This window comes from Megalops cyprinoides, chromosome 13 (genome assembly GCF_013368585.1).
Source record: "Megalops cyprinoides isolate fMegCyp1 chromosome 13, fMegCyp1.pri, whole genome shotgun sequence".
In the NCBI taxonomy this organism is placed as follows: Eukaryota; Metazoa; Chordata; class Actinopteri; order Elopiformes; family Megalopidae; genus Megalops; species Megalops cyprinoides.
This window is the reverse complement of record NC_050595.1, coordinates 17284173-17310870: the sequence shown is the minus strand read 5'-3', so window position 1 is coordinate 17310870 and position 26698 is coordinate 17284173. Positions and strand designations below refer to the sequence as shown.

The window sequence follows — 26698 nt, the reverse complement described above, 5'->3', positions numbered from 1 at the left end:
TCTTCCCAGTGGTTGTATAATGCAGTGGTTCTCAGCTGTGGTCCATGGACCCCTGGGGACTGTTTGACAGTAGGTGGCCAAGGATTCCGCAGAAAATCCTAGAATTGACTTTCCGCAAGTTAATGACACAAGTTCAGAGAGTTCTATTCACTTGGGAATGGTGCGGCTGCATTTGTGTGTTTGTGTGTGTGTGTGTGTGTGTGTGTGCATTTGCAAGCTAAACTACTTTTCTGTTTACAATGATCATCTCTGAAATTCCTAGGCCTAGGAACCGTGTCTTTTTCTGTGACTGTGTGAATCTTTGAATCTGTGTCTGTGACTCTGTGTCAGTGACTCTGTCTGTGACTCTGTGTCTGTGCTCACAGGTTACACGGTGACATCAGTGGTTTCTGCGAAAAACGGCCGGTTGTATGTGGCCGGGGCTCCGCGATTCAACCACACGGGAAAGGTCATCATCTTCACTCTGACCAACAGCGGCAACCTGACCGTCCTACACTCACTGAGGGGACAGCAGGTACTACTGCTACACACACACCCACTAACTCATACTAACTTACTAATGTACTCACACACAAATACACTAACACACACACATAAACACGTATAATCAAATATGCTAACATGCTCATGAACACACACATTTACACACGCACACACACAATCATAAATGCTAATACACTCACAAATATACCCAATTACACACACAGACACATACGCGCACAAATTAACACACTAACACACATACCAACTGACACACATTGCCGTGCCGAATGTGAATAAGTGGTACAGCGGCAGCATTCAGAGCCGCAGAGTTTCGCCCCTCTCCGCTGGGGGTTGTTGTGAGATGAACGGGTGTAAGTTCACATATGCATGACACATGAGAGATGGTATGAGAGCAGGCTCCAGTCTAGACTCCACACTCCCACCCCCTTTCCCCCTGCCCCCACAACTCTGTTTCCAACACTGAGCCCATGTGCTCCTCATCTGCATCCCACAATCAGAGCCGGGCCCCACACTCAGCTGTGTCAAACACAATAACAACACTCTGAAACTGAATCAGAACATTCTTTTAGGGATGTTAGCATGTTAGCACGTTAGCACGCCTTCTGGAAGGCTCCATAGCAGCAATGTGGCTGAAGCAGTATAGCAGCATAGCAGTATAACAATGGCAGTAGCACTTACACAATGTAGCAGTAGCAGTGTAGCTGTGGCAGTATAGCAGTACAGCATTAACAGTGTAGCAATAGCAGTGTAGCAGCAGCAGCATAGCAGTAGCAGTGTAATAGTATCGCAATGTAGCAGTAGCGGTGTAGCAGTATAACAGTATAGCAGTAGCAGTGTAATAGTATAGCAGTGTAGCAGTAGCGGTATAGCAGTATAACAGTGTAACAGTATAGCAGTAGCAGTGTAATAGTATAGCGGTGTAGCAGTAGCAGTATAGCAATAGCAGTATAGCAGTGTTACAGTATAGCAGTAGCACTGTAGCAATAGCAGTGTAGCAGTGAGCTTGAGTGTCTGGGAGGTGTGGTGACATCAGAGAGCCAAAGTAAAGTTTAGTGATTTGAACTGGAACCTAGAGCTCCTGGAAAGGGTGTAGTCCTCACACCCTGCGTGTGGTCTGCAGATTGGCTCGTACTATGGCAGTGTGATTGCGCCAGTGGACATCGATGGAGATGGAGTGACAGACAACCTCCTGGTCGCAGCACCCATGCTCTTCAGTGGGGGCTGGGAGAAGGGGAAGGTGTACATCTACAGAGTAACAGAGCAGGTAAGAGCACACACACACACACACACACACACACACACATGGCCCTGTAACAGCATGCAGTGAAAAGGGTAATCTCACTTCCCTGAGCAGCTCAGCCTCATTAGAACCTGCTCAGGGTGAGAATACTATTTCAGGGTGAACTCAGAAGGAAAACATTCACTCCTTCAAACATCATTACCAGCAGGTCCTGGATTAAAGCTCCTAATAGCTGGAAATTGCTGTAGAAATGTCCCCCCTCCCCAAATTCCTGGAGGTTATGAGGCAGAGCGGCCTGGTCTTGGAAAATCTCCACTGGCTGGTTTTATTAATCCCTTCACCAGCACTGCACAGCTCTCTGTGTGTCTGTGTGGCAAGTTTATAAATCTCTTAACCAGCACTGCTCAGCTCTCTGTGTGTCTGTGTGGCAGTTTTTATGAATATCTTTTATGAATCCCTTCAGTAATTTTGTAACTCACTGCACAGCTACCTCTGTGTCTGTGTGTTAGTTTTATAAACCAGTACACCAGCACTGCACAGTTTTCTGTGTGTATGTGTAGATGATGGCAAGTCTCACCCTGTCAGGAGTGCCGAGTTTTGGGGGTGTCTGAGCAGGACAGTGGAGGGGAAACGGGTGCTGAATGTAGGATGATGGGGTGGCTCAAAGCCCCGCCATGTGTTTCACATGAAGTTCCTTTTTATACTTTATTTCCATTTCTCTAATGAATTTATGCAGGCTTTGAATCCTGGGGTTGGGCGCCGTGCATGGGGCACAGTATGGACTAATCCCTCAGGCGCTCTGGGAAAACATATGATCTCACCTACTTCCAGTATGACATACAGCCGGAGATAAAGGGAGGAAGGTGGGAGAGAGAGACAAACAGAGATAGAGGGAAAGTCTCCTTTTCTTCAGCAACAATAATGCACTGCAATATGATTTGAACTGAGAGGGGTACGAGGTGGTGTAATAGGCCTTTGTATTATTTCGTGGTATGACTCTTTTGAAATCTTGTTATTTAGGGATTGCTGTTCAGGCTTTGAAAATGTGGACCAATTGTGTATTGTCCAAACAAAGGATTTTAAATTTAATTTAATTAAATCAAGAGGGAGAGAGAGGGAGAGATAGATGGGATCAGAGAAAAAGAGATGAGTATGACTAGTTCCATTTTAAAATACTTGGCTGGCACCTTTGCCTTGTTGCATAATTCCGAAGAATTATACATTTCTTTCAAACTTTCCAGAAATGGAGAGTTATTGTATTTGAGGATATAAATGTTTTCCTAGTGACTTCACCTAACTAGATATTTGATGGCAAATCTCTCCTGAGACGTTCAGAACTTTTCCTTTTGATCATTTTACTCTGCCATGAAACAGACATTCTTCATGTTGACAAAGTTTCTGAATCCCACATCCCCAGGGGTGTGGGGCCAGAGGAAAATAAATTGGATAATGGAAGGTTTGGTCTGAGCTGGGAAGCAGATGAGGACTGTAGCCTTATTTCAGGGTACTCCATCCTTCTTCATTTAATATTTAGTTTTGAACGTTTTTATTTTAACAGACTAAATACGTTTTAAATAATTCATATACTGGACAAACAACTGGAAAAGTTAATGACACCATTTTTGGGGGAGGTGAGTGCTTGTGCTTGTGTATGTGTGTATGTGTTTGTGTATTTGCAGCCCAGTGATATCAATGCGATTTTTAGTGTGTTTACTGTGTGGTCAGAAAAAGAGCAACTTTTTCAACAGCCCTGGCTGGTATTAGGGCCAGTTTGCATCATCAGCCAGAAGAGGAGGTTACAGGTACTCAGATTTGCATTCATTTTAAATGCGCACTGGAGTGCCTCTATAATCTTCACACTTCACACTTACACTGATCATTCTCCACTGACCTGTTCTGGTGTTTATTCACCTTTTTCTCTCCGTTCAGAATCGCTTTGTCCTGGAGGGGGCGCTAGAGATATCTGACCGGGGGCAGAACTCTCGTTTCGGCTCGTCCATTGCTTCCGTCCCAGATCTCAACGGCGACAGCTACAGCGAGGTGGTAGTGGGCGCGCCACTGGAGGACGACCATCGGGGAGCGATCTACATTTTCTACAGCCAGCCCAACAGGATACTGCGCAAGTACAAACAGGTTCGCAGTGTGTTATGACTACAAATAACACATTATCCATTAATAAGTGAAAGCATAACTCTTATATTATCTCTCTCTTTCTGTCTCTCTGCCTTATCAACTTTTCATCTCCCCCTCTCTCTCCCTCTCCCCCTCTCTCCCTCTCCCTCTCCCTCTCAGAGGATTGGAGCAATAGATCTCTCCTCAAGTTTGCAGTATTTTGGCTGCAGTATCCATGGGCAGATGGACATGAATGGAGATGGGCTGGTGGACTTGGCAGTCGGTTCGCTGGGTGCAGCAGTATTACTGTGGTGGGTACAACTCTTCCCTATACACACACATAGACACGCACACTCACACATGCACACCCCCACATTTACCCCCCCCCCCCCCCAACTACACCCATGACAAGTCTGCACAGCTCAGGCTGAGAAATGCCTGAGAATGCCTGTCTGTCTTTAATAATAATTGCGTCTTACTAGCAAAGATGACAGCGTGTGCTCTGTTTGACTGTGTGCAGGTCCCGCAGTGTCGTCCGCATTCACGCCAGCATCGAGTTTGAGCCGAGCAAGATCAACATCTTCAACAAGGACTGCCGGCGGGGGGGCAAGGATGTCACCTGCATGTCTGCCATCGTATGCCTCAACGTCACCGCCAGGACCTCCATGCCCCCAAAACAGCAAGTGGGTACGTTCCAGGGATCTTTACAGCTTCAGTGTGTGTGTGTGTGCGTCTGTATGTGTATGTGTGAGTAAGACTGCATGCGCATGTATGCGGTATGTGAGTCTGTGGGTTTGTGTATGTGTTTGTATGTGTGTATGTGTGTGGTGTCAGGTGATGGATAGCCTGAACTGACAGTAAACAACTGTACCAAATTTATTTCCTATTCCCGATGTCGTGTCTGTCTGTAATTCTCCTCAGATGTGCTGGGTCAGCCGCAGCGATCAGCGCTCAGACGCTCGAGCCTGGAGAACTCTTTATAGTGTGTCAGTCTCAGATGCTCTTACTGCAGTTTTATCTGGCGCTGCTGAATACAATACTGTCTGAAGGGTGCAAGTCCTCTGCTTGTCTGGTTCCTATCAGCTCACAGCAGACCTAACTCTCGTCTCATATTACTCTCTTCTCATTGACCTCAGGGTCGAATTTTAGGCATTAGTACTGACTGCCCAGATTTCTTTTTTAGATTAAAGGGAAAGTGCACAGACATGATGCAACGTCCCCAAAATGTTTCTCTTTTGTTCTCTCGCCACTTTCAGCCTAGTCCTTCCCAAACGCAGTCAGGCAGTGAAGAGTCGGACATAAATAAGGGGAGGTTATTTAAGGAGCGCTCGCCACAGGGAGTCTCTGCACCAGACTCAGCACAGACATGCAGATATGATCAGTCCAGATACAGCTGTACATTTACTATCATTATTATTTACTCTGTAGACACCTCTCCAGGAAACTTACAACACATAGACTGTCTCCTAAACAGATGCATCCTAACTGGAGTCACTCATGGAGTGTAGCTCGTGGTGTAACAGCAGTGTCCCACACTGGATTTACTAGAATCAGTCAGATTTCATTCTGTTGTTTCCCCGGGCTTCAGGGGGAACGTGTGTGATTTTCCCATCAACTCAACAGCACCAAACTTGACAATGACAGACACAAAGACCACAATAATTGCGTAAATAGTTTCATTGTAATATCCCCCAGCCCTGAGGTACAGTGCTTTTATTGAGGAGCGCCGCTACACCCCGCGAGCTGTTCTGGAGGAGGGCGACCGCCAGCAGCCCCGAAACCTCACCCTGCTGCCCTCCGAGTCAGCCTGCGAGCACGTGTACTTCCACGTCCTGGTGAGCGTCACCGTGTACTGCTGCAGAACTCTGCCTGCACTTCACCTGTGATGTCACGCACATTATTATTGTTGTTGTGTTGCGTAGTGCAGTGTTGTGCTTTGTGCTGTCATATGATTATGTTGAGTTTCGGTTGTGTATTCCATCGTGTTGGAAAGTGTGGTCGTTATGTTTGGTAACTGTGCATCTCTCTCCAGGACTTTACAGACTACAGCCGGCCCATAGTGTTTGCTGTGGAAACAGGCCTGCAGGACCCTGATCACGGTCCCACGCTGGACGACAGCTGGCCCACCACATTCAGGACCGAGGTGAGCGGTTCTCTGCCCCGCCCTGCCCCACCCACACACCACTCGCAAAGCCAAGCCCTAAGAGGAAACATGCACTTATACTGTTAATTCAAAAGTGAGGCACCCTCTGTTTAAAGGATGTTTAAACTTCTTTTGATGTAGCTGAAGGGTTTCTGAAAATAAAAAAGCAGGAGAGGTCCTGTGCTCCAGCTTTCCCTGTGCTCCTGTAGTGATGTGAGTGTCTGTACAGAGCTCTCTCTCTCTGTCTCTCTCTCTCTCACTGTCTCTCCTTCACTTGGTAGCTGCCTTTCTGGAATGGCTGTGATGAAGATGACCACTGCCGCCCTAACCTGGTCCTGCAGAGTCACACTGACCTCCTGGACCGCAGGTATGTCTACTAACACACACACACACACACACACACACACGGCTTTATAGATTATAAAATGCCTTTGCAGTTTAATCAGCAGCCTTTACCTTCTTGCTGCAGGCAGTTCTGTGGGCAGCCTGCGCGCTCCCGCTGGGCACTGTGCCGACAGCAGGGGGCAGCAGAGGGCTCAGAGAGAGTGATTGAGGGGTCACGGAGGAGGATGGTGGTGGACACACGCTTGGAGAACCGCGGAGAGAATGCCTACAGCGCTCGTCTCAACATCTCCTACAGCCCCAACCTACGTTTCTCTAGTCTCATAGTCAAGGTAAGGCACCCTCACAGGGTCATGAGGGCCCGACAGTCAAGGTCTCTGAATTGTACAGTTCTGTGCCGCAGCCAAATATGAAACTGGACACGTATGTACTGTAAAATGTTGCGCTGTCACATGTATCAAAATGTACTTCGCAAATGGCATTAGGCCATATTGTTTTTCCATCTGGACAGTGCGGGAGGGACACTCTCTTACATTACAGAACTTATTTGTTTGCCAGGAATCGTCGCTGCAAGACAATTTACAGGGCTTACATTTTATACACGGATGAATCCATTTATGGAGCTCAGTTTTTTACTGAAGCGTGTTAACTACTTTACTCGGAGGTGTAATTGAAAGTTGGTCCTGGAATTTAAACCTGCACCCTGCTGGTTGCAGTCAGATTCCATAGCCGCTCTTCCACATCGCCCCCTCTTACCATTGATTTCTCAGAGCAAGGCGCGTTTCCCCAGCTGCAGCAGGCTGCAGTGGCACAGGCAAAGTCTGTAGCTGGCAGCCAGAGTCACTGTGAACGCCTCGCTCTTTCCCCCGGCAGGACAAGTCAGACATCAAGATTGAGTGCTGGAGCAAAGACAGGCAGAGACTGAGAACCTGCAACGTCAGCTCACCCTTCATGAGATCACAGGCACAGGTGAGTTAAAGCTGTCACATAACCGGGGGGAGCGCCAAACACCCTCTCCCCAGAGAGAAAACAGTGTGGGAGGCAGCTACCTGCAGACAGAGAGGCAACCACCCGCAGAAAGAGAGGCAGCTACCTGCAGGCTCTATGAAATGCTCTGTACTGTAAGGGTTGTGCTCTGAGGGGTGAGGAATATACTAGGAGAGTTGGTAGGAGCATGTTAGGGAGTGTGTTACAGTGTGTTAGGAGTGTGTGAAAGTGAGTTAGGAGCGTATTAGAATGGGATAGGAGCGTGTTAGAAGCATATTAGGAGGGTGTTTGAGTGTGTGAAAGAGGAGCGCATTAGGAGCGTGTTTTGATCATTAGATATGTTGTGTTTGGCAGCCCTAAAGGAGACGGTGCTCTTCCCCACTCTTTGTGATGCGATGTTTTCCAAGTCTCTGCCACTTAACCCAGAACAGGCTGTTACCGCTAACCCTCCCCCAATGACCTCACATAAACCCACCCAGCGCTCTTACGCATACCATTTTGGTCAGGCGTACACACAGCTAGCATTCCTCTGAAATATGTAATGCCAGCTATATGAGCAGCAATTCGTTTAAAACTGAAAGCATTCAACATGCAGTAGCTTTGTATCTCAGCGGATCTGGGCTCTGTCTGAAATAAGCAACCCGTGTTCAATCGAAATTCCTGTGCACCCAGCAGGCACATATGGGGGTCACCCTGAGAGAACAGGGTGACCCCTCGCTGCCTCCTGTGGCCATGCAGAATGTGTGTCTGTGAGCATTGGTGTATCTATCTCTATGGTAACGTATAAATGCACTGGTATAAATATCTCTATGTTAGTGTGTGTGCATTGATGTATCCATATTTATGGTAGTCTCTGTGAGTGTCTATATATCTGTCTCTGTGGTACTGTGTGTTTGCATTGATATATCCCTTTCTCTGGTAGTGTGGGAGTGCGCTGGTGTATCCATCTCTATGGTATTGTTTGTGTGTATCAGTATACCTGTCCCTATGGTAATATGCCTGTGCATAGGTGTATCTGTCTCTATGGTAATGTCTGTGAGCATCAGTATATGTATCTCTGTGGTAGTGTGAGAGTGCATTGGTGTATCTATCTCTATGGTAGTGAGTGCATTGATGTGTCTATCATTATGGCAGTGTGTGAGTGATCTGTCTGTGTGGTGGTGTGTGTGTTTTTGATAGGAATGTGTATCTGTGTGTATGTGTCTTGCTGCTATATTGTTGAGCTCAGTTTGTCTTTATTCTTCTCCACAAAGTGAGGAGTGCTAGGTCAAAACTCCATCCACAGTGCTCCTGGCTGCTTGGTTTGGAGGACACGGCTGCATTCAGTGCCAGGGGCTTAATGCAGGTTATTGCTGTCTTTACCCTGTAAGCCAGGAGTAAATCAGTTGCTATTACTGCTGGAACCTGAACCAGGGAGCTCAGAGCTGGGAGCAGCCTTTGGATAGGGTGGCTTCACTCTGTCAGACTCTTCCACCTTCCCAGCATCCCCCTCAGGCTGCTGTGTCTGACGGTATCTGTGTTTGATGAACTCCATGTGCAGATGTGTTAAGGTCTGTGCTCCTCTCTTCTCCTGCTTGTAGGTGTCCTTCCGTCTTGAATTTGAGTTCATCCGCTCAGTGTACCTGGATCAAGTGCGGGTCATCTTAGAAGCCAGCAGGTGAGAGCACAGTGTCTCTGGTTGGAAAGCATAGATGCATATGACTGTAAATCAGAGAATAATGGATGAGATTGGAGAGTAAGATTGGTTAGATAAGATAATGAATGAGATTGGAAAGACAATGCCAATGTTTCTGTTGCCAAAGGTCTGATATTCCACCTGTTTAATTTACGCTAATCCAGCCGGGAACCGCTTCCGAATGTCGTCACCATATCTAGCTTTGAAATGCTTTCTCCATATTGCTGAAATACCCTTAATGGCTCATTATTCTCTACAGTGAAGGGGAGGAAGTCAATACAGCAGACAACTCCAATGACATTTATCATCAGCTGAAATATGAGGCTGACCTTCTGTTCACCAGGTGAGCTCACTCCTATAATCTCTGTAAAGGCAGATTGCAGGGAAAGTTAACCCCTGCTGTCACATGAAGATGCACTTTCAGTCCAGATTGAGATGATTGAACCAGCGTGCTTATGTGAACATGCTCCTCCCCCAACACCTGCAGGGAATCAAGCCCATCTCGCTGTGAGATCAAAGCAGACCCCTCCCTGGAGGGGCAGGACACCACAGGCCCTCCTTTCAACTTTACCTTCCAGGTGAGACACACCTGTCCTGCAAAGTAACAGGGACTCCTGGCATTCCCGCATGCCTGTCTGCAGTGTGGTGTCGAGGGGGGATGTGTGAGGCCCATGCCTGCTTCCCTCGAGGGATTTTAAATTGACTGATTAACAATGGCGTTGTGTATATCTTCCTGTGTAACGGGCAGATCCAGAATCTGGGCTTTTTCCCAGTCAAGGACCTGCAACTGAATATTGAAATTCCAGAAGTGACAAAGAACGGGAACCAGTTTTTGCAGATTGCAGACTACTATATTGATCAGGTGAGAGATGTACATGCTGCAGAAGCAGTGTGCTTTATACTGATGTATTGATTGGACTGTAAGTAAGCTAGTCAGCATTGTTATTACTGCTGTGGCTGGGGTTCTTTGTAAGTGCATATGCCTGTGAATGTGCGTGCAGGTGTGTATGTGAATGCAGTATGTGTTAAGATGTATGTAAGGGATGTGTGTGTGTACAGTGCATGTGAAGGTTTGTGTATATATGTTTGTGTACAGTGTGTGTGACTTGTGTGTGTGACGTGTGTATGTGTACAGTGCATGTGAAAATATGTGTGTATATGTTTTTGTACACTGTGTGTGTGTTTGCATGTGTACAATATGTGACGTGTGTGTGTGTGTGTTCTGACTCAGTACTGGTTCTCATCAGACAGACGGCTCTCGCTGCGAGGCGCCTCCCCCCCATGTTGCACAGAGCTTGGCTTCTCCTGAGGACCTTGCTCCTTTCACCCACCTGGTAACCTGTCTGTCTGCATCAGTTGCCCTCTACTTTCATAGATTTGATCTAATGTTTAGCTGCTGTCTATATATTCCTGGTAATTTGCTGCTGTGTGTCCTCTCCTGTGCTGTGTGTGGCTGTATGTGGCTGTGTGCAGAATCAGTCCAACACTTTGACGGTTCTGATCCGGTGCAGTGTGGTGCTGCCATCCCACAGGGACGTGAGCGTCCGGATCAGCGGCTCCCTGCAGCTGCAGGCCCTGCATGCTGTGAGTGCTCTGCGTGCTCCCCTCTTTCATAGTATATCTCTCTCAGTCTATCCCATCTCTCCCTCTCTCTTAGTATACCTCTCTCTGTGTATCCCACCTCTCCCTCTCTCATAGTATACCTCTCTGTCTGTCCCATCTCTCCCTCTCTCATAGTATACCTCTCTGTCTATCCCACCTCTCCTTATCTCCCTTAGTATACCTCTCTCTGTGTATCCCACCTCCCCCTCTCTCATAGTATACCTCTCTGTCTATCCCACCTCTCCCTATCTCCCTTAGTATACCTCTCTCTGTGTATCCCACCTCCCCCTCTCTCTCTTAGTATACCTCTCAGTCTATCCCACCTCTCCCTCTCTCTCATAATATACTTCTCTCTCAGTGTATCACAATTCCCCTTCTCTTTTACAGTATACCTCTCTTTCTCTCTCCATCACACCTTCCTCCTTCAGTCTCTCTGTCTCTGTAATTGAGTCAGATCAATACTTTCTTTAACCCAGGTGAAGTTCAAGACGGTGGAGCTGGTGACAACCGCGTGGATCGAGCTGGATCCCTCCAGCCCTATGTTCCTGCATGAGGACCGGCCAGTGAGACGAGTGAGTCACACAGAGCCCCCTCCAGTCCAGCACAAAATAGCCTGTAAAGCCACCTGACAGGTCAGCACTGGGCTGAGCAGAATCAGCTGAGAGGTGGCTACCCTCCCAGGCTGTGCTGAACCTCCCTGTACTCAGGTACCAGAGTGCACAGCACAGACAGTTGAGCTTAAGGACCAAGCGGACCAGCAGAGTGTTGCCCTAAGTGTTCAGATACACAGGGCATTACTGCCACCTGCTGGCAGGGAGCCACATTACAGAACTGAATTCTGCACCAAGATGCAGGGAAATGACTCACACGGAAAATGAACTCAGTGCTGATTTAAAGGCATAATTTGTGGAATTTCTGCAAATCTGAGAATGATCCTTAACTAGGAGGCTTTAAATGTCACGCAGAGAAATTGACTTTCGCTCCAGAACATTTTTTTCCGCTTAGTTTGCTTCCAGACCTCTTAGTTTCTTGTAACTACCATCTTGAAGGCTCTGACTGCGCTGTTCCATCAAATATGAAACACATTCTTCTCTTAAGTAAAGAAAGCGTCACGAAATGAAAAATATTATTTCAATGATAATATGGTGTTTCTTCTGTTGCATGCCCATGCTGTAGACAGATGACAATTTGCCGCCATGCCCCACTCCCTGTTAATTTATTGCATTTCTATAGATAATCCTGGAGATTAGGAAGGAGGAAGACTACAGGATTCCCATCTGGATTATCATTGGCAGCACACTGGGGGGCCTGCTGCTGCTGGCCCTGCTCATCCTGGCTCTGTGGAAGGTAAGTTTACCTGTGTCCACGAGTGGCCATTATCACCCTGCTACACTGAAGCACTGTCAGTCTACCGCTGCCAGGCTGTCCTGTTTGTGTTTAACATCCTGCCCCCTGCTGGTCTAACAGAGCAGCTTTCTCACTGCTCACAGCTTTCTTATCATGCCCCCTGCTGGTCTCATAGAGAATCATGCTGCCCCCTGCTGGATGACTACTGTCACTGCAGTGGATTCACTCCATGTCCTCTCACTTTCTGCAGCTGGGATTCTTCCAGAGACAGCGGCGTAGGGAGGCGGGACAGGAGGCCAACGGGAAGGTGGCAGAGGAGCGATAACACAGGCAGAAAACACAGCAGGCCACAGGCTCAGGGACTGGCCCGGAGACCAATGATGGCTCAGAGACAGTGAGAGAACTGCCAATCAAAACCAGCCCTGTGCTGCCGAGCCCGCCCACACATCACCTCAGGACCAATCAGCTGTCTCCCTGCTATACTGCCACTTTGTGCAGGGCAGGGGGAGGCTTGTGTTTAATGTTTCCACCTTCGGAGGAGTTACTTTTACGTGCTCTTCCACCAACAGCCTCCTGCTGTGAAAACAGGCCTTCACTACAACTGTCCTCTTCACTCATTTTCCTCCTTCTATAAAAAAAAAACAAACTTTACAAAACCATGTCACACACAAGTATCTTTCCGTTATCCTAAGTGCCTCACGGAGATGCTGTGCAATATTCCTTATGTCTGGAGGCAAGTGACCACAACAGGTGCTAGCTGCATCTCAGTGGTTGAAGACAGGCAGTGAACTGGACAGCTCGGGTCCTTCAACAGTGCCAGGAAGAGGTACAGCCTCTCTTTGGAGTACGCAGGAAATGGCCTGAATTTCCCTCACTCTCATCCCCTCCTGCTTTCCATATCCAGTTTGCCTAACATCTTTGTGAAGGCATCCGATTTTTATTGTGGATTTTCCCAGAGATCTCCAACCTGATTCAGGTTTAAATGTAGATCACACAATTTTGATGCACTTTTTATATATAAAGACAACCTGAATGTTGTAAATAGCCAAGTGCCTTTTATATTCAGCTAAAGAAAGATTCATACCCCTGGTCAGTATGATGGCATTACCTGTAACTACAGCAACATGGAAAGTTTAACCTCTGATAGACTCAAGTCTGTGCTCTGACATGCTTTGCACCTCAGTAGCCTTGGCTAAGGGGTATGCACACTGCACAACTCTGGCTGCCAGCTCTACTTATTCTACTTTTGGGAATCACTGACCCAGGACCTGTGGGAGACTGGAACAGCCCTCCTCTGCCTTTAGATAAGACTGACCTGGGACCTATGGGAGACTGGAACAGCCCAACTTTGCCTTTGGAAAAGGCTGACCCAGGACCTGTGGGATGCTGCAACAGCCCAACTTATAGTCCGTTGTTTTCACATCATTCCCTATTAAAAGTCTTCAGTGCATGGAAGGGACACATTCAAAGCCTTGCTACCCTATTTTTCCATGTCTTGCCAAAAGTGTGTAAATATTAATATTACTGATTTAGAATAAAAATGTGTAATGCTACATTTACTGTAAATTTGGGAGCAAAGAAAGTTTACAGTTCAGAAAGCACAAAACTGCAGTGTCTGAGTTGTCACTAATATTGAGACTGCATGAAGGACACGCAAGTTTTGACTTGTGAGCTGTGAAGTCATGATAGTACCATAAAAACTACAGACGTGCATTATGATCAATCTGATGTTAGTCATGATTAGCTTAACTCTTTCAATGAATTCAACACTGAAAATACTGCTCTACTGGCTAGTCTGGTGCATCAGTTAAAGTGAAGAACCCAGCAGGAAACCTTTTTCAGCCAAAACACCCAGAACACAACTTCACTTTCACCTTTAATCTCATCATTAACTCGGGGGGAGGGGGGAGAGGGGAGGGCTGGTTACACACTCAATGACAGTGAATGACACACAGGACACCATCCCCAAGCGTGTACATTCATGTGAGGCTACCGCAGCAAATGGTTGTGCGTTTGGTACCGAACGCTGCGCCGGCTCCGGAGACCCGGCAGGAGACCGGCACCGCGCAGCACTGTCCGCAGTGAGGCCACGCCCTCGCTGGAATCCCGCATGCTCGAGAGCTACTCTTAGATGAAACCAGGTTATGACATCACTGCATTCCACAATCCTCATGCGTTCAGAGACTTGGGTTAAAGGAAACGAGAAAAAAAAATTAAAAAGATTCATTTTGAAAGAAAATTCATAAACCCCGGCACCAGGCACATCTCACTCATATAAAAGAAGAATGTCTTGCAACAGAGACATTTTCTGTATCTCAAGAGTGAATAAAGTTTTCAAAAATATATTTTCAATCAACTCTGCTTTAAATAAACATTAAAAAATATCTGTTATAATGCTATAATAAAAAAAACTCCAGGGGAAAGTGCAGTCCAGTAATATTGTTCATCCCATTCTGAAGAGGTCTGTTTGTATTCCCCAATGGCCCACATCCAACATTTTGCTCAATGCTGAATTCTCCTGTCATTCTGTTGAGGTGGGAAACAATTTACACAAACAAAAAGTAGTTTTCCAATTAAATCTTAAATATTTGATATGTAAAATGTCATTAGAGCTTACCAAAATCCATAGTAAGAAGTTTAAAAATCATTCGCTCTAATGTCACCTTGGAAATAAATGAAAGAAGCATGTGTAAGACAGAGGGGTAATGACAGTTCTAATGAGGTTATAAATGGTACCCTGTGACTGACGTACACTCTCCCCCCTACACATTCACCTGTGTGTCTTTCCAGAATGCTCATGCTCTCTGTCCCTCACACACACACACATATATACCATCTCAATCTCTATAACACACATGCAGCTCATCTCTACTGAGCTCAACCGCTCTAATGCACACATACACACACACACACCATCTCTACTGAGCTCAAACTAACACACTCGTCACCTTTACTGAGTTGAATCCCTCTAACACACACACACACACACACACACACACACACACACACACACACACACACACACATGCGCACAAGCGCAGTCTCTGGCTGTCATCTCTGCACTAACAGAGAGCGGAATTGGCTGTTCAGTGGCACAAACAAAAAGGCGAGAAGGCAAAAAAAAAAACATATGGTTGACTAGCTACAACTTCTTGTTTGAAAATTTGGCCCCCAGTGGAAACATTCTGTGCTGAAGTGGAAGCCTGGAGGGGCGCCACCCTGGTGGTGGGCTGTGTCAGAGCATGGCTGTCACCACTCGGGTGTTAAAGCTTTTCATGCCCTTTCGTCAGGGCTGCTCCATTCCAAAGCTCCATCTCATTCCTCTCACTCCTAACGTAGATGGTTTAGTGCATCAGCACTGAGATTAACATGGCATTACAGACTGCAGGTACTCACACAGGACGCTCTGAACAGAAAATAAAAGGAACTATTATAAACATAAAACGTGTTGAACCGTCCAGGCTTTTTCAAAAGCTATTATCCCCAGCACCATTTGATTTATTCGAAAACAAAAAGTTTCAGAAAAAGCAGTGTTCGCCCCATTAATGAAGTTCCACGAACTCCTCGAGGGTCCGGGGGATCTGGTTGCGGTAGGAGATCTGGTGGAGCCGCACGGCGCGCGCCGCCAGGCACTTGAGGCTCATCTTCATCTGCGTCTTGAGCAGGATCTCCGAGACGCCGGTGGTGCTCTTGTCCAGCGGCGTCTTCTTCTGCTTGTTGGTCATGTCCGTGTGCGCGCCCGCCTCCACCAGGCTGATGATGATGGCGTGCAGCGTGAGGAAGTCGCTGATGGGCCGGTTGTACTGCACGATGACGTGCAGCGGGCTGTTGCCCTCGTGGTCCACGGCGTTGACGCGGGCGCCGCAGTCCAGCAGCAGCTTGGTGACCTGTGCGTTGGGGAAGCTGCACACGTCATTGGTGTGGAAGTCGTCGACGGGCGTGCTGGAGCTGATGGCTAGGTGCAGCAGGGAGGAGCCGTCGCGGGAGCGCGGGTCCAGCTGCAGCAGGTTGTAGATCTGCTTGTTGACCAGCGCCCGCTCCTCCTCGCCGCACTGCGTCTTGGTGGAGATGCACACCAGGTAGAGGAAGGTGAAGAGGTTGGACTCGTAGTTGTCCATGGCGGTGTGCAGGTCGGGCTCCTGCGCGGCGGCCACGCGCGACATGCTGCGCTCGATCTCCAGCACGCTGCAGCGCAGCACGCGCTCCACGTCGCGCGCCCGCACCGGCTCGCTCAGGTGGATCATCTGCGAGAAGACCTGGGCGAAGCGCAGCAGGTCCTTGTGCGTGTTGCGGTTGCCCTTCTGCCGCAGCAGCAGCGCGTGCAGCCAGAGGCGGATGCAGCGGTCGAACTCCATGTTGTCGGCGTAGACGGCGCCGCGGTAGATGATGGGGTGCGAGACGTCGATGTTGTCGGAGCCCAGGATGCGCTCGCGCACGATCAGGCCCTCCATGTGCAGCGCGTCGCGGTCCTGCCGGATGGCCTCCAGCTCCTGCGGCGTGCGGCACTCCCGCCGCCCGCCGTACGCCTCGATGGGCGGCAGCGTCTCCTTGACGATGACGTTGGCCAGGTCCCGGTGCCGCTCCAGCATGGCCAGGTACAGGTAGTGGTAGGTCTTGAGGACGTCGTAGTTCTCGCGGTCGTTGGCAAAGGAGGCGCCCAGCAGCTCCAGGGCCTCGATGCGGCTCTTGGGGTCGCAGTCGGCGTGCGACAGCAGCAGCTCCACCACGTCGGCCTTGCAGCTCTCCGCCGCCACCTTCAGCGGCGTCATGCCGTGCCCGTTGGTCGCCATGGCGGCCTGGCAGCGCACCAGCTCCTTGACGATGTCCAGGTGGCCGGCCTCGGCGGCGAAGTGCAGGGCGGTGGCGCCGCAGTGCGCCCGGGCGTCCGGGTCGGCGCCCCGCTGCATCAGGAAGCGCACCACGTCCGTGTGGCCCTTGTAGGCGGCGATCATCAGGCAGGTGTTGTCGTACTTGTTGGCGATGCTGATGTCGGCCTGGTGGTCCACCAGGAAGCGCACGATATCCAGGCGGCCGTCGAAGCAGGCCGCCCTCAGCGGGGTGGAGTTGGTGACCGTGGTGTGGTTCACGTTGGCGTTGTGCAGCACCAGCAGGCGCACCACCTCAAAGTGCCCCGCTCCAGCTGCACACCACAACGCTGTGGCACCGTCAATAACATATCTGAGAGAGAGTTTCACAAAGGTTCATTTTACTTATAGTGATTATTAAAAGCCATTCATTCCAAAACCTTTGCTTGGGCAATAATGTATTTTAAGGTAATGCTAATTAACCATATTGAATTTTTGGACATGACACTACATTCATTCATTTCATTCAATGTAATGTAATGTAATGACACAGTGCGAGGTATAAGAGAGCTACAATACGGCTGTTGAAACTGGAAAACAACCGATTCACTTCAAAGTAGTCGTCACACATTATGTACTAATCCAGACAAAAGAGTGCACACTGGCTGTATTTTCTAAAAAATACTCAAAAGTAGTACAAAGCTTGGAAGTAGAGTGAAAAGCCTAGAAAGTTTCCTAGACGCTAAAGCATGTCTTACACAACATTATACGCACTCCTGTCTGATCAATTAGGTGACAATCTTTTATCAAATAACAAAGGTCCTATAAAGTTCAATAAAGATCAATACAAAATCAATAAAGTTCAATACAAAGACATTACATAAAGGACAGAAAACACAGTCTAAACTGGACACGTAAAGTGTTACAATGAACTAACCCGTCGAATCGTACGGTGCCCGTCTGCTCGGTGTCAACTCGGTAGTGGTCTAGCAGCAGCCTCACAACCTTGGCGTGCCCGTTCCGGGCGGCGATGATGAGAGGAGTCGAGCGCTGGCCGGCATGCTGGGTCACATAACTTAGCAGATGGTATGTGTCGGCCTCCGAATGGTTGAGCAGCAGGGCGGCCAATGTCAGGACTCGGCCCTCGCTGGCCGCCTTGTACACATAGTCGGCAAGCGTCTCCATTCAGGCCAACCTGGACGGCGGCACCTCCGTTTCCTTCGCAAAAAACGCCGACGAGCTTCGCCACAACGCAGCCCGCCTCCCATTAAAATACCAACAGAAACCCCGGCTTTCACGCAAAAAACATCTCTGCGGGTTTGCTAGAACCTAGCAAGCCAGAGAAGTTGTTACAGCTTGTTACTCTGGCCGGGATATCTAGTTTCTTTTTAGTCCGCTTCGCGATTTCGTTTGGCAGCAAACTAGAAATACTCGTTTCGCTGAAACCCACGGAGTTTGTTTCGCTAGCTTGATACACAACTAGTTAGCAGCTAGCTAGCTAAATCGAGTAACGTTAGCTAGTTGGCTAACGTAGCTAGAGTGTTTAGCAGCTAGCTAAACAAGATTTGAAAAACAGAGATAACGTTCGCAAACGCATGCTCAGACTTCACGTAGCTCATACTATCTAGCCAAGTACAATATTTTAGTCTAAGCTAGTTTAACAGCCAATATAAGTGTTCACAGAAGAATGGCAGTGTGGCCGTCTTTTTATTGATGTTTTTCTCTTGCGACTGTAGGACACCTTTCACCTTTGCCACTGTGCCCAGGATGTAAAGCCAATGACGTGTATATTTTTAGACCGGCAATGGTGCTCCCGCACTGCGGCCACTCCAATATGGCGTCTTGGGCCCAGGAAGCTGTCTCAACCACAGGCTGTCCTGGGAAGAATGCAAGTTTTTAGGACAAAAGGAAGAGTTAAATGATAATGTTATGTATTTTATTTGATCAGTTATAGTTTGTATGATATTATGATAAATATTTAGTACCAAGTACTGAATTTCAATGAAAGGCCCCAACCATTTTCTTGATTGCTGAGATAAAAATCTTAAAGTTCACTAAAGATTTTCTGCAATTAAGAACTGACTTTATTACTTAATAGCAAATCACATTTCTTTAAATTATACCATTTTCAATACTTTTGTAACACTATAATGAGTGGGTATTCTCTCGATATCAATGATAATGGGGCACACTGCTGTAAAACCAATACATCTTACAATAGTCAGGCTAGCCATAAGTATTCACAGAACCAAATGCCATAGAATATGAGTAAAAAAAAATCTGTAGAATGCCTGATTTTACAATTATTGTAAAGAAGCCAAACTTGACTTGATCTAGGAAGAACTGAACAATAAAATGGGATTGACAAAAAATAAGATGGCACTAAAGAAGAGTGAAGACATAAAAAGGAAAAAAAAAAGTCAAATGAAACATTCAGTGTTGTCATATTCTTGCATGTGTTTATTTTTCAGTTTTATCTTCCCTTTGAATCAGTTTTCATCTTTTATATTTAGCCTTTCACAGTTTAAGTAGTTATTTTTCAGTGTCACTTAAAATACATCTCTAATATGCCTTCCATATATGTTTACCTTTACATACCTCAATCTACATTTTCTATTCCAATCCAATTGTAATCTATCATCTACATTAGCATTTCCCAAACCTCTCCTGGAGGACCCCTTGTCGAATCAGCTCTGTTGGAGCAGGGAGAGATCTAAAACATGCAGGACAAGGGGTCCTCCAGGAAAGGTTTGGGAAACGTTGGTTTAAAGGGATACATTTTGTTCCTGAAATTCCGTTGTAGGGACTCCCTACAACGGCTTGGAATTAAAATATGTGTTCACGTCGTGCAGCCGACCAATCAGAGACGAAAGCGCTGGCTAATCTGACTGTAATATTGTATGTTTGGCTAATCAGAGGCTAACGTGCTGACTCATCTGTGTCATCGTTGGTTTTAACAAACATCCTTCACGTTATTATTGTCTCCTTCTAAAAACAAACAAACAAAAACCCTCTTATTTCCATAATGTTTGACAGTCAACCTGTAATTTTACCGATTCTTCCTTTTTACATAAAACCTGCAGTGTGACATTGTGGACGAGGCCTGTGGAGTCCAAGACGCCTATTTGCTGTGGCGGCTGTCATGCAATACGGCTGAGCCAATAACTGTCACCGGGTAGTTGTGCATGTCAATGAATTGTCAGTGTGTACAGGAAGTAATCCCGCCACTGATGAACACCTCCGTGTACGAAACTGCTGAATTCAAAGTATTCCTCAGCAATAGGTATGAGCAAGGATTGTCTGTAGCCAAAAGGATACACCAGTTTTATTCTGTTTTTATTCAATACTCATCAGAGTACTGTTTCACGGGCGTAGTTTTATTGGCACCATTTTACACTCTTGGGTTTGAATTTGAGTAGTTTGATACTTTAGCTAATAACCTTACCACACAAGTATCCCTGGCAAAAAGTGGATAAACAAAGAGAAGTGTTAAAACCTAAAACCACGCGGATTCAATATGTTGTGGTGCTGGCGGTAAACAACATAACCCACTGCCTGCCTTCGGCTGACAGTCCGATACATTTTGGGGAAGAATTTGTGTGTCATCGTGTTGGACCGGGCTGCGATACAGATTTTTACAGGATCACTTAACTCAAAATCCAACAAAATCAGGTTACTGCTTCCTGGATAACTCCTGGTAGCAAGTGACATCAGAAGAGGAAGTTAAGCAGTGGTGTAAGGTCAGTATTGTTGCAGGCTGCTATCAAATAAGGTTTATCCCAGATGCCGCTAGTTGGAGTCTGCTTAAAAGCAAATTGAGGTGTAGACTACGCGTGTTGCTACAGCCGAGTACGAAGCGAGCCAATAAGTTTTGCTCTAAATTATTTGGTTAGGTATGCAACCATTTAACTGAGTTAACGAGCAGCACCATCGCATTGGCAGTAATGTGTTGTCTTATGAGAACTTTGCTTGCATGCAGGACGCAGGCGGCTGAGGTGCAGGGGAGCAGTCATGCAGCCAACAGTTCGGAAGCGACAGAACTCAATTCAGCCATCCGCTGACATCACGAGGTCTGAGAGAAAAGTTCATTTACATGACCGCATGTTTAAATACCCGATGCATTTTACGCCACATCAATGTGTTTTATCACCTCATGCAGGCAGAGCGAAAGTCCCGGGTCTTAATCTTAGGGATTGTATCCCATGTGATGGAATGCCACCATTCCCTACATTATATTGTACTAGATGGTCAGTGAATTATGGTCATACTGATCACAGTGAATTGTCCATCCTCCACTGTAGTTTGATTAGAGTGTTCTAATGCATTAAATGGATCTAAAACATGCAGGTCAGGACAAGGGGTCCTCCAGGAGAGGTTTGGGAAATGCTGCTCTACAACAACATAGCCAAGAAGGGGATTGAAGTAGGAGAAAGGTTGTTGGATTTATGCATTGTACTATACCAACCAGCAGGGGGTACTGTGACTCTTTCACTACTCTATGCCACTTCAATTCTCAGGTGTTCACTCTATATATTGAAGAGCCTTTAGTGTACTTAGTCATTATGCACTGCATTGAATAAAGACCCGTAAAAGGAGAGCAGATGGTTAATCAACCATTGTTTTTATTCTAACAGATGTATGCTTTCAATGACAGGACATTCACACAGTGAACACTGGAATGTGGTACACAAGTGTGAAGCTTAAAGAGGCTGGGTTTCACTGTTCCACAAGCCTCACTGCTGTGGAACTTTACGCCACCTTTACACTTGGCTTTACTGCATGCAGAGACTGTGGAACCATGGAGGTCTCATGCCCTTGTGATCAGGAGTGTGTGGAGGTAATGAAGAACGCATTGTGTGTTTGTGCCTCTAGCCAAAATGACTCCAGTGAAAAAGACTCATCATTGAAGAATTCCTCATTTCACCTGGACCTCTGGTTCTGCTTCACTGTGCAGAACTGGGTGCTGGACTTTGGGAGACCCATTGTCATGGTGAGAGTTTATTGGACTGTGTATAGAAGAAACACAACTGTGTGTCTGTATGTGTATGCATGCTTGCATGCCTAAAAGCGTGTTGTTGGCTAACTGTATCCCCCACCCTCCTCTCTCTCTCTGCCTCTCTCTCTCACTCTCACTCTCCTTGTCTCTTTCTCTCCATCTCTGTCTTCCTGTGTCTATTTATGGTCCTAAATCTCTGGTGCAAAGGAAAAGAAAAAATGTGATGCTGATTTCTTTTCTTTTTTGTTTGAACAAGCCAAGATGGCAACATGGCTGTCCTGGAAACGCAGAATTACAGGAAGGTGATCGGCTGATCTGTAACTGTACCCAAATGTTTACTTTTTATCCAGGTTGAAAATTGAGTTTGCTGGCTATTTATTAATTGATGACCTGGTTTCATTCAAGCAGTGATGGGGGGTTCAGAGGTGTCTTTGTGAAGTCTCTGAGGATGGCATCTTGAAGCTGTACTTGTAAATTAAGCAGAGCTAAGAATAAATGAATGCCATTTTTCAATATACTTGCATGCAGCCCTGCAAATTTTTGGTGTACAGCAGAGTGGGTGCTCGTTGGAGGATGGGTGCTACTCTGTTGATATTAACCAAGGAACTTTCAAGTGCCAAACTAATCGCTGGTTGCCTGAGAGCATTGATGTGAGAGGACCCTGGCCCTTCCACTGCTGTGGCCTCCAGGTCATCATCAAATGATGGCACAGCTGGGATGGAACCCAAGTGAATGGAAATGTCTGTTGAGCTTCTTGGTTTTATTGCCTAAATAACAGAGGCAAACATCTGCGACATCTTTCTCCCTGCGGCTCCAGATTGCCCTCCCTCTGGAATGGTTTCCCCTCAACAAGCCCAGTGCTGGAGACTACTTCCACATGGCCTACAATGTCATCACCCCCTTTCTGCTGCTCAAGGTGAGGCATCCCCCATCATCCTCTCACTTATCTGTAATGGAGTCATACTACTCCACAGTGACACGTGTCCCTCATAAGGGGTAGTTATTGGACACTGTGTCCTTACAGGTTGCGTTATTTCAGCTATTCATCAGCTGAATGCATTTGTACTGTGGTTCTGGCTGTTCAGTAGCATCAGCATGCTGTTATTGCTCCTGTGATAAGTGTAACATGCGTGTCTCTCTGCGGTCAGCTGATCGAGCGAAGCCCCCGGGCGCTGTCTCGCTCGGCAGTCTACCTGTGCATCATCACCTTCGTCATGGGCGCCAGCATCCACCTGGTGGGAGATTCCATCAACCACCGTCTCATCCTGAGCGGCTACCAGCTGCACCTGTCTGTCAGAGAGAACCCCATCATCAAGAACCTGCAGCCTGCCACGCTGGTACAGCGCATCACTACCACACCTGTGCTACACTAGCACTGCACCAGCACTGTAACAACACTACACCTCAACTACACCTGCACCACACCTGTCTACACTATGCTGTGGGCACCCCTCCAGTCATGCACACACTGCATAACCAAAAATCAAAAAGCCATTGTAGTGAGGAAACACATTTTGTAGGGAGAACGTAGCAGGTTTGAACCCTGGGCTACAGCACTCTCCTACTGTAGACCAGAGTGCTCTGCAGTGGTTCTTTGAAGGGGACATTGCGTAAAATGTGAGCTCTGTAAGTTGCCCTGGATATGGCTGAGAAGCACATACCCGGTGTGATGTAATTTAGGAGAAGTTTGTGTGTAGGGGAAGTGTTACTACAAAAGGCAGACACCAAAAAGCTGTTCTCCAGTGCATGGTGTATATAGATGGTGTAAATTGACTGAAAGTTTGCTCTTCAACAGATTGACTCATTTGAACTTTTGTACTACTATGATGAAAACCTCGGCCATACAATGTGGTAAGTGTTAACCTTAACGTTGAACTGTATAACTTTGCATAACTGTAACTGTCTATATTATTTTCAACCCCTTTTAAGACCTCACAGTGGTTTATAGTGAAGGAGAGGGGGCTAACTCTTCTCAACCACTGCCCATAGGTTCACCCAGTTGATGAATAGCGGACATTTTTCACCACAGAGCTGAACCAAACAGTTACTTCCATAAGCAAAAATAATGGGTGCATAACACGTGCATTGTCATATAAAAAGGATTTAGGGAACCGGGTAACAGTCTGGGATCTGACTGTGTGCCCCTCCTCCACTCCTCCCTTTTCTGCAGGTATGTTCCCTTCTTTCTCATCTTCTTCCTTTTCTTCACCGGCTGCTTCACACACGCCCATGAGGAGAAGCGGATGCCCCGCTCTGCCTGGCTGCTGCTGGGGCCCAGTGCTGTCTACTACTGGTCAGTATGTGACGCTGTTATAGCTGAGCCTTTAGTAAGATCAGTTCTCATATTCTGTGTCTCCATGAGTATGGATGCTGCTGGGTTGTGTGCAAATCTTTATGTATGTGTAAACGTATGTGTGAGTGTATGTATATAGGCATGTGTTAGTGTGGATGTATGTTTGTGTGTGTGAGTGTGAGTGTGACAGACAGCATGACTTCAGTCTCCTCTCTCTCTCGTTTAGGTACCTTGTGACAGAGGGCCAGATCTTCATCCTCTTCTTTGTCACGCTGGTGGTCATGGTAGCCACGGTGATGCAGCAGAAGCGGAAGGGCTTTGCCCCCGACAGCAATGGCCTCTTCCTGCTCTACAGCTTTGGCATCACGCTGGCTCTGGTGGCTGTGTGGGTGGCCTGGCTGTGGGACGACCCCGTCCTGCGCAGAAAGTATCCAGGGATCATCTATGTACCAGAACCCTGGGCCTTTTACACCCTGCACCTCAGAGACAGGCTGTAGCCAATCACAGACACCCTGCACTTCAGAGGAAGCCTGCAGCCAATCACAGTTGAACACAGCAGCATGTGCTATATGGAGTGAGAGAGGGGGGGGAGCTGCTGCCATTGTCTGCAACAACAAACGACAGACAATTAACTGTGCTCTTTACAGAAGTTCCAGACATCAAGCAGCTTTTCCAATTCTGGAGTGACCTCTGACCCTTTGAACCCGACTGTGACTTTTCCAGTTCATATTTTGATTGGTTGAGCAGTTATTGCTGTAATTCTAAGCCCCTCTTGCATCCTGAACACATCCTGCCATGTGGGTGTGGTACCCAGACTGGGCACTGCCATCAGTAGCGGGCTTTGCCAGTGACTGGGACACAGAGTGGCAGTGCAGTCCAGGTTGTTCCAGAATGCTCTCTACTCTCAAGTCTTCTGGCTTTGTGACCTACCACCGGTTTACCTGTGTTTTTAATTTACAGTATGATGTTTTTATTTTGCATAGCAAGGAATCAGGGAAGATGTATCTGGGAAGTACATACAATTTTACATGTTCATGTTTCACATATACGTGCTAATTATGGGTTTGCAGGTAGTATATCGCATTTCCCTTTTCTACCCCTTCTTCAAATTCTATCCAGTTCTTATAAAGTATTGTTACCACTCCCTAAAGCTACATTTTTGTGGCTTTGATAACAGTATTAATTGTATTACTTGAATTGGCAGTGTTTCTTCCTGTTTAGGTTTACATTTTAGTAGATGCTCTGATTGAGAGCTACTTACTGTATACAGTAAAAGCACTCCAGTGCATCTGACTTTCATCAACGTAATCCTTGTGTGATTAACCCTTATTTGTATGGCCACAAATATGACTTCTAAATAATTTCTAATTCCCTTTTGTGTTACATACAACAGTGTTAAAAATAGTTACATTTCCTGCTCAAGAAGCCATGCATTCCATGCATGCATGCCCAGCTCTGGGCCTTTCCTCTTTCAGTCTGTTGATCAGCAAACGTACACTCCTGCGGTAATGTACGATGATGAGTGTATGTCACTTCTTCAGATTTCAGAATGGGGTCTCAAATATTCACTTGAAGTGTGGTTTTCATGTACAGTAACTTCACCAAATCAATGAGGTCTCTTGTAATGACTCTTTGGATGTAATATCAAAAGCCTTCCTTTGATCTGTCCTAAAATACAGAAGAGTCTTTTTTATTTTTCAAAAAAGATCTGCTTTCTCAAAGTGCGCAACTTATTCAAAAGTCATCTCCCTTATTACAGTAAGTTCTCTCTCTTTGAATCCCTGTACCCATAGTGTCAAATAATATGTTCCTTTTCATCTTTGCAAACATTTTGGAAGCAGGATTCATTCCAGATCCAATGTATTACCCTTTAACTTTTTTGCAATAAAAAAGTTAATCATCACAAGAGTAAGATCAGTGCTGTGGCTGTTTATCTAAGTGAAGTTCTGAGTATTAGCGATCACCATTTGATATGAATATGACTTTTCTGTGTTCTGTACTTGGAAGAGGGCTGGAATGGCTTTACAAATATAATAAATTCATTGTTTTCATGTATATTGTTTGTATCCATTATTCAAAGAACTGTGGTTCAATATGTGTATATTTAATGGTATACTATAACATAATGTACATTTTCTGCATTTAAGCTAAATTCTTCATTTTTGCATCACTTAACGAGTAGTAAATATCTGCTTAAAATATTCAGTAACGTAATGAAGTCCCAAAAATGTTCTACTAAGGGTTTCATTTTAAAAACGCTATTTAATCTGACTCTAGCTAACAAGCATACTGATGAATCATTTATGTTGGAGTTGGTTATCACAAAATCCCTGAGCGATAATTACAACATAAGTAAATACATTTTGCATTTGGTATCCTTGTATATATTTGTCACGTCTTCCAGGTTCTAATAATATGGACTAGAAAGGCTGCACTCAAGTTAACGTTAGTTGGCTTACTCGAATGCAGTTGGGGTGGTTAAATTGGGCCTGATCACGCCGGGGCGCGACATTGTCAGCGCGACAATCCCGTTGCATCATCTGTATCTACTGAGCAGACAGGCGAGGATAAAGTGACACATGTAATCATATATGTACGTTCCCTTAGCAACGGGCATATTGATTACCTCAGTACCATCGTAGATTTCGGAAC

General features: G+C 46.5%; 3 protein-coding genes across 5 annotated transcripts in view; 2 read left to right on the top strand and 1 right to left on the bottom strand.

Moving 5' to 3' along the window:
• itga11a (integrin, alpha 11a) overlaps positions 1–12831 on the top strand; it is a 39698-nt gene extending 26867 nt beyond the window's left edge. The window contains exons 12-30 of the mRNA XM_036543814.1: positions 366–514; positions 1625–1768; positions 3674–3877; positions 4037–4167; positions 4377–4543; positions 5552–5691; positions 5889–5999; positions 6281–6366; positions 6469–6673; positions 7215–7310; positions 8909–8985; positions 9263–9346; positions 9491–9581; positions 9752–9865; positions 10251–10337; positions 10477–10587; positions 11082–11177; positions 11839–11952; positions 12203–12831. Of these exons, the coding sequence (XP_036399707.1) occupies positions 366–514; positions 1625–1768; positions 3674–3877; positions 4037–4167; positions 4377–4543; positions 5552–5691; positions 5889–5999; positions 6281–6366; positions 6469–6673; positions 7215–7310; positions 8909–8985; positions 9263–9346; positions 9491–9581; positions 9752–9865; positions 10251–10337; positions 10477–10587; positions 11082–11177; positions 11839–11952; positions 12203–12277 (2282 nt within the window). The 3' untranslated portion in view covers positions 12278–12831. The remainder of the gene's footprint in view (positions 1–365; positions 515–1624; positions 1769–3673; positions 3878–4036; positions 4168–4376; positions 4544–5551; positions 5692–5888; positions 6000–6280; positions 6367–6468; positions 6674–7214; positions 7311–8908; positions 8986–9262; positions 9347–9490; positions 9582–9751; positions 9866–10250; positions 10338–10476; positions 10588–11081; positions 11178–11838; positions 11953–12202) is intronic.
• Positions 12832–14965: 2134 nt separating this feature from the next.
• On the bottom strand, positions 14966–18395 carry LOC118788046 (protein fem-1 homolog B). Its single transcript, XM_036543880.1, has 2 exons — positions 17695–18395; positions 14966–17130 (listed from the first exon to the last, which is right to left on the bottom strand). Exons 1-2 carry the CDS (start codon positions 17940–17942, stop codon positions 15495–15497), a joined length of 1884 nt encoding a protein of 627 aa, XP_036399773.1. The 5' UTR covers positions 17943–18395; the 3' UTR covers positions 14966–15494.
• A 1570-nt stretch (positions 18396–19965) lies between these two features.
• On the top strand, positions 19966–24597 carry LOC118788108 (ceroid-lipofuscinosis neuronal protein 6 homolog). Of its 3 annotated transcripts, none has more exons than XM_036543981.1 (8): positions 19966–20040; positions 20737–20827; positions 21630–21747; positions 22571–22669; positions 22902–23090; positions 23549–23604; positions 23924–24046; positions 24273–24597. In XM_036543981.1, the coding sequence occupies exons 2-8, from the start codon at positions 20769–20771 to the stop codon at positions 24541–24543; spliced, it is 915 nt and encodes a 304-aa protein (XP_036399874.1). In that variant the 5' UTR covers positions 19966–20040; positions 20737–20768; the 3' UTR covers positions 24544–24597. The 3 variants fall into 3 exon arrangements, with proteins under 3 accessions (XP_036399874.1, XP_036399872.1, XP_036399871.1); XM_036543979.1 differs by having other exon boundaries at positions 19974–20497; XM_036543978.1 differs by lacking the exons at positions 19966–20040; positions 20737–20827 and having other exon boundaries at positions 21406–21747.
• Positions 24598–26698: the final 2101 nt, after the last annotated feature.

What these genes read in the sequence shown, in the direction of transcription:
- LOC118788108 (XM_036543978.1), top strand. Translation starts at nt 21,436, where the DNA reads ATGTGGTACACAAGTGTGAAGCTTAAAGAGGCTGGGTTTCACTGTTCC. An exon ending in TTGGGAGACCCATTGTCATG is followed by an intron (nt 21,748 to 22,570) that starts GTGAGAGTTTAT and finishes CTGCGGCTCCAG; the next exon opens with ATTGCCCTCCCTCTGGAATG. An exon ending in CCCCCTTTCTGCTGCTCAAG is followed by an intron (nt 22,670 to 22,901) that starts GTGAGGCATCCC and finishes CTCTGCGGTCAG; the next exon opens with CTGATCGAGCGAAGCCCCCG.
- LOC118788046 (XM_036543880.1), bottom strand. Translation starts at nt 17,942, where the DNA reads ATGGAGACGCTTGCCGACTATGTGTACAAGGCGGCCAGCGAGGGCCGA. An exon ending in GGCACCGTACGATTCGACGG is followed by an intron (nt 17,131 to 17,694) that starts GTTAGTTCATTG and finishes ACTCTCTCTCAG; the next exon opens with ATATGTTATTGACGGTGCCA.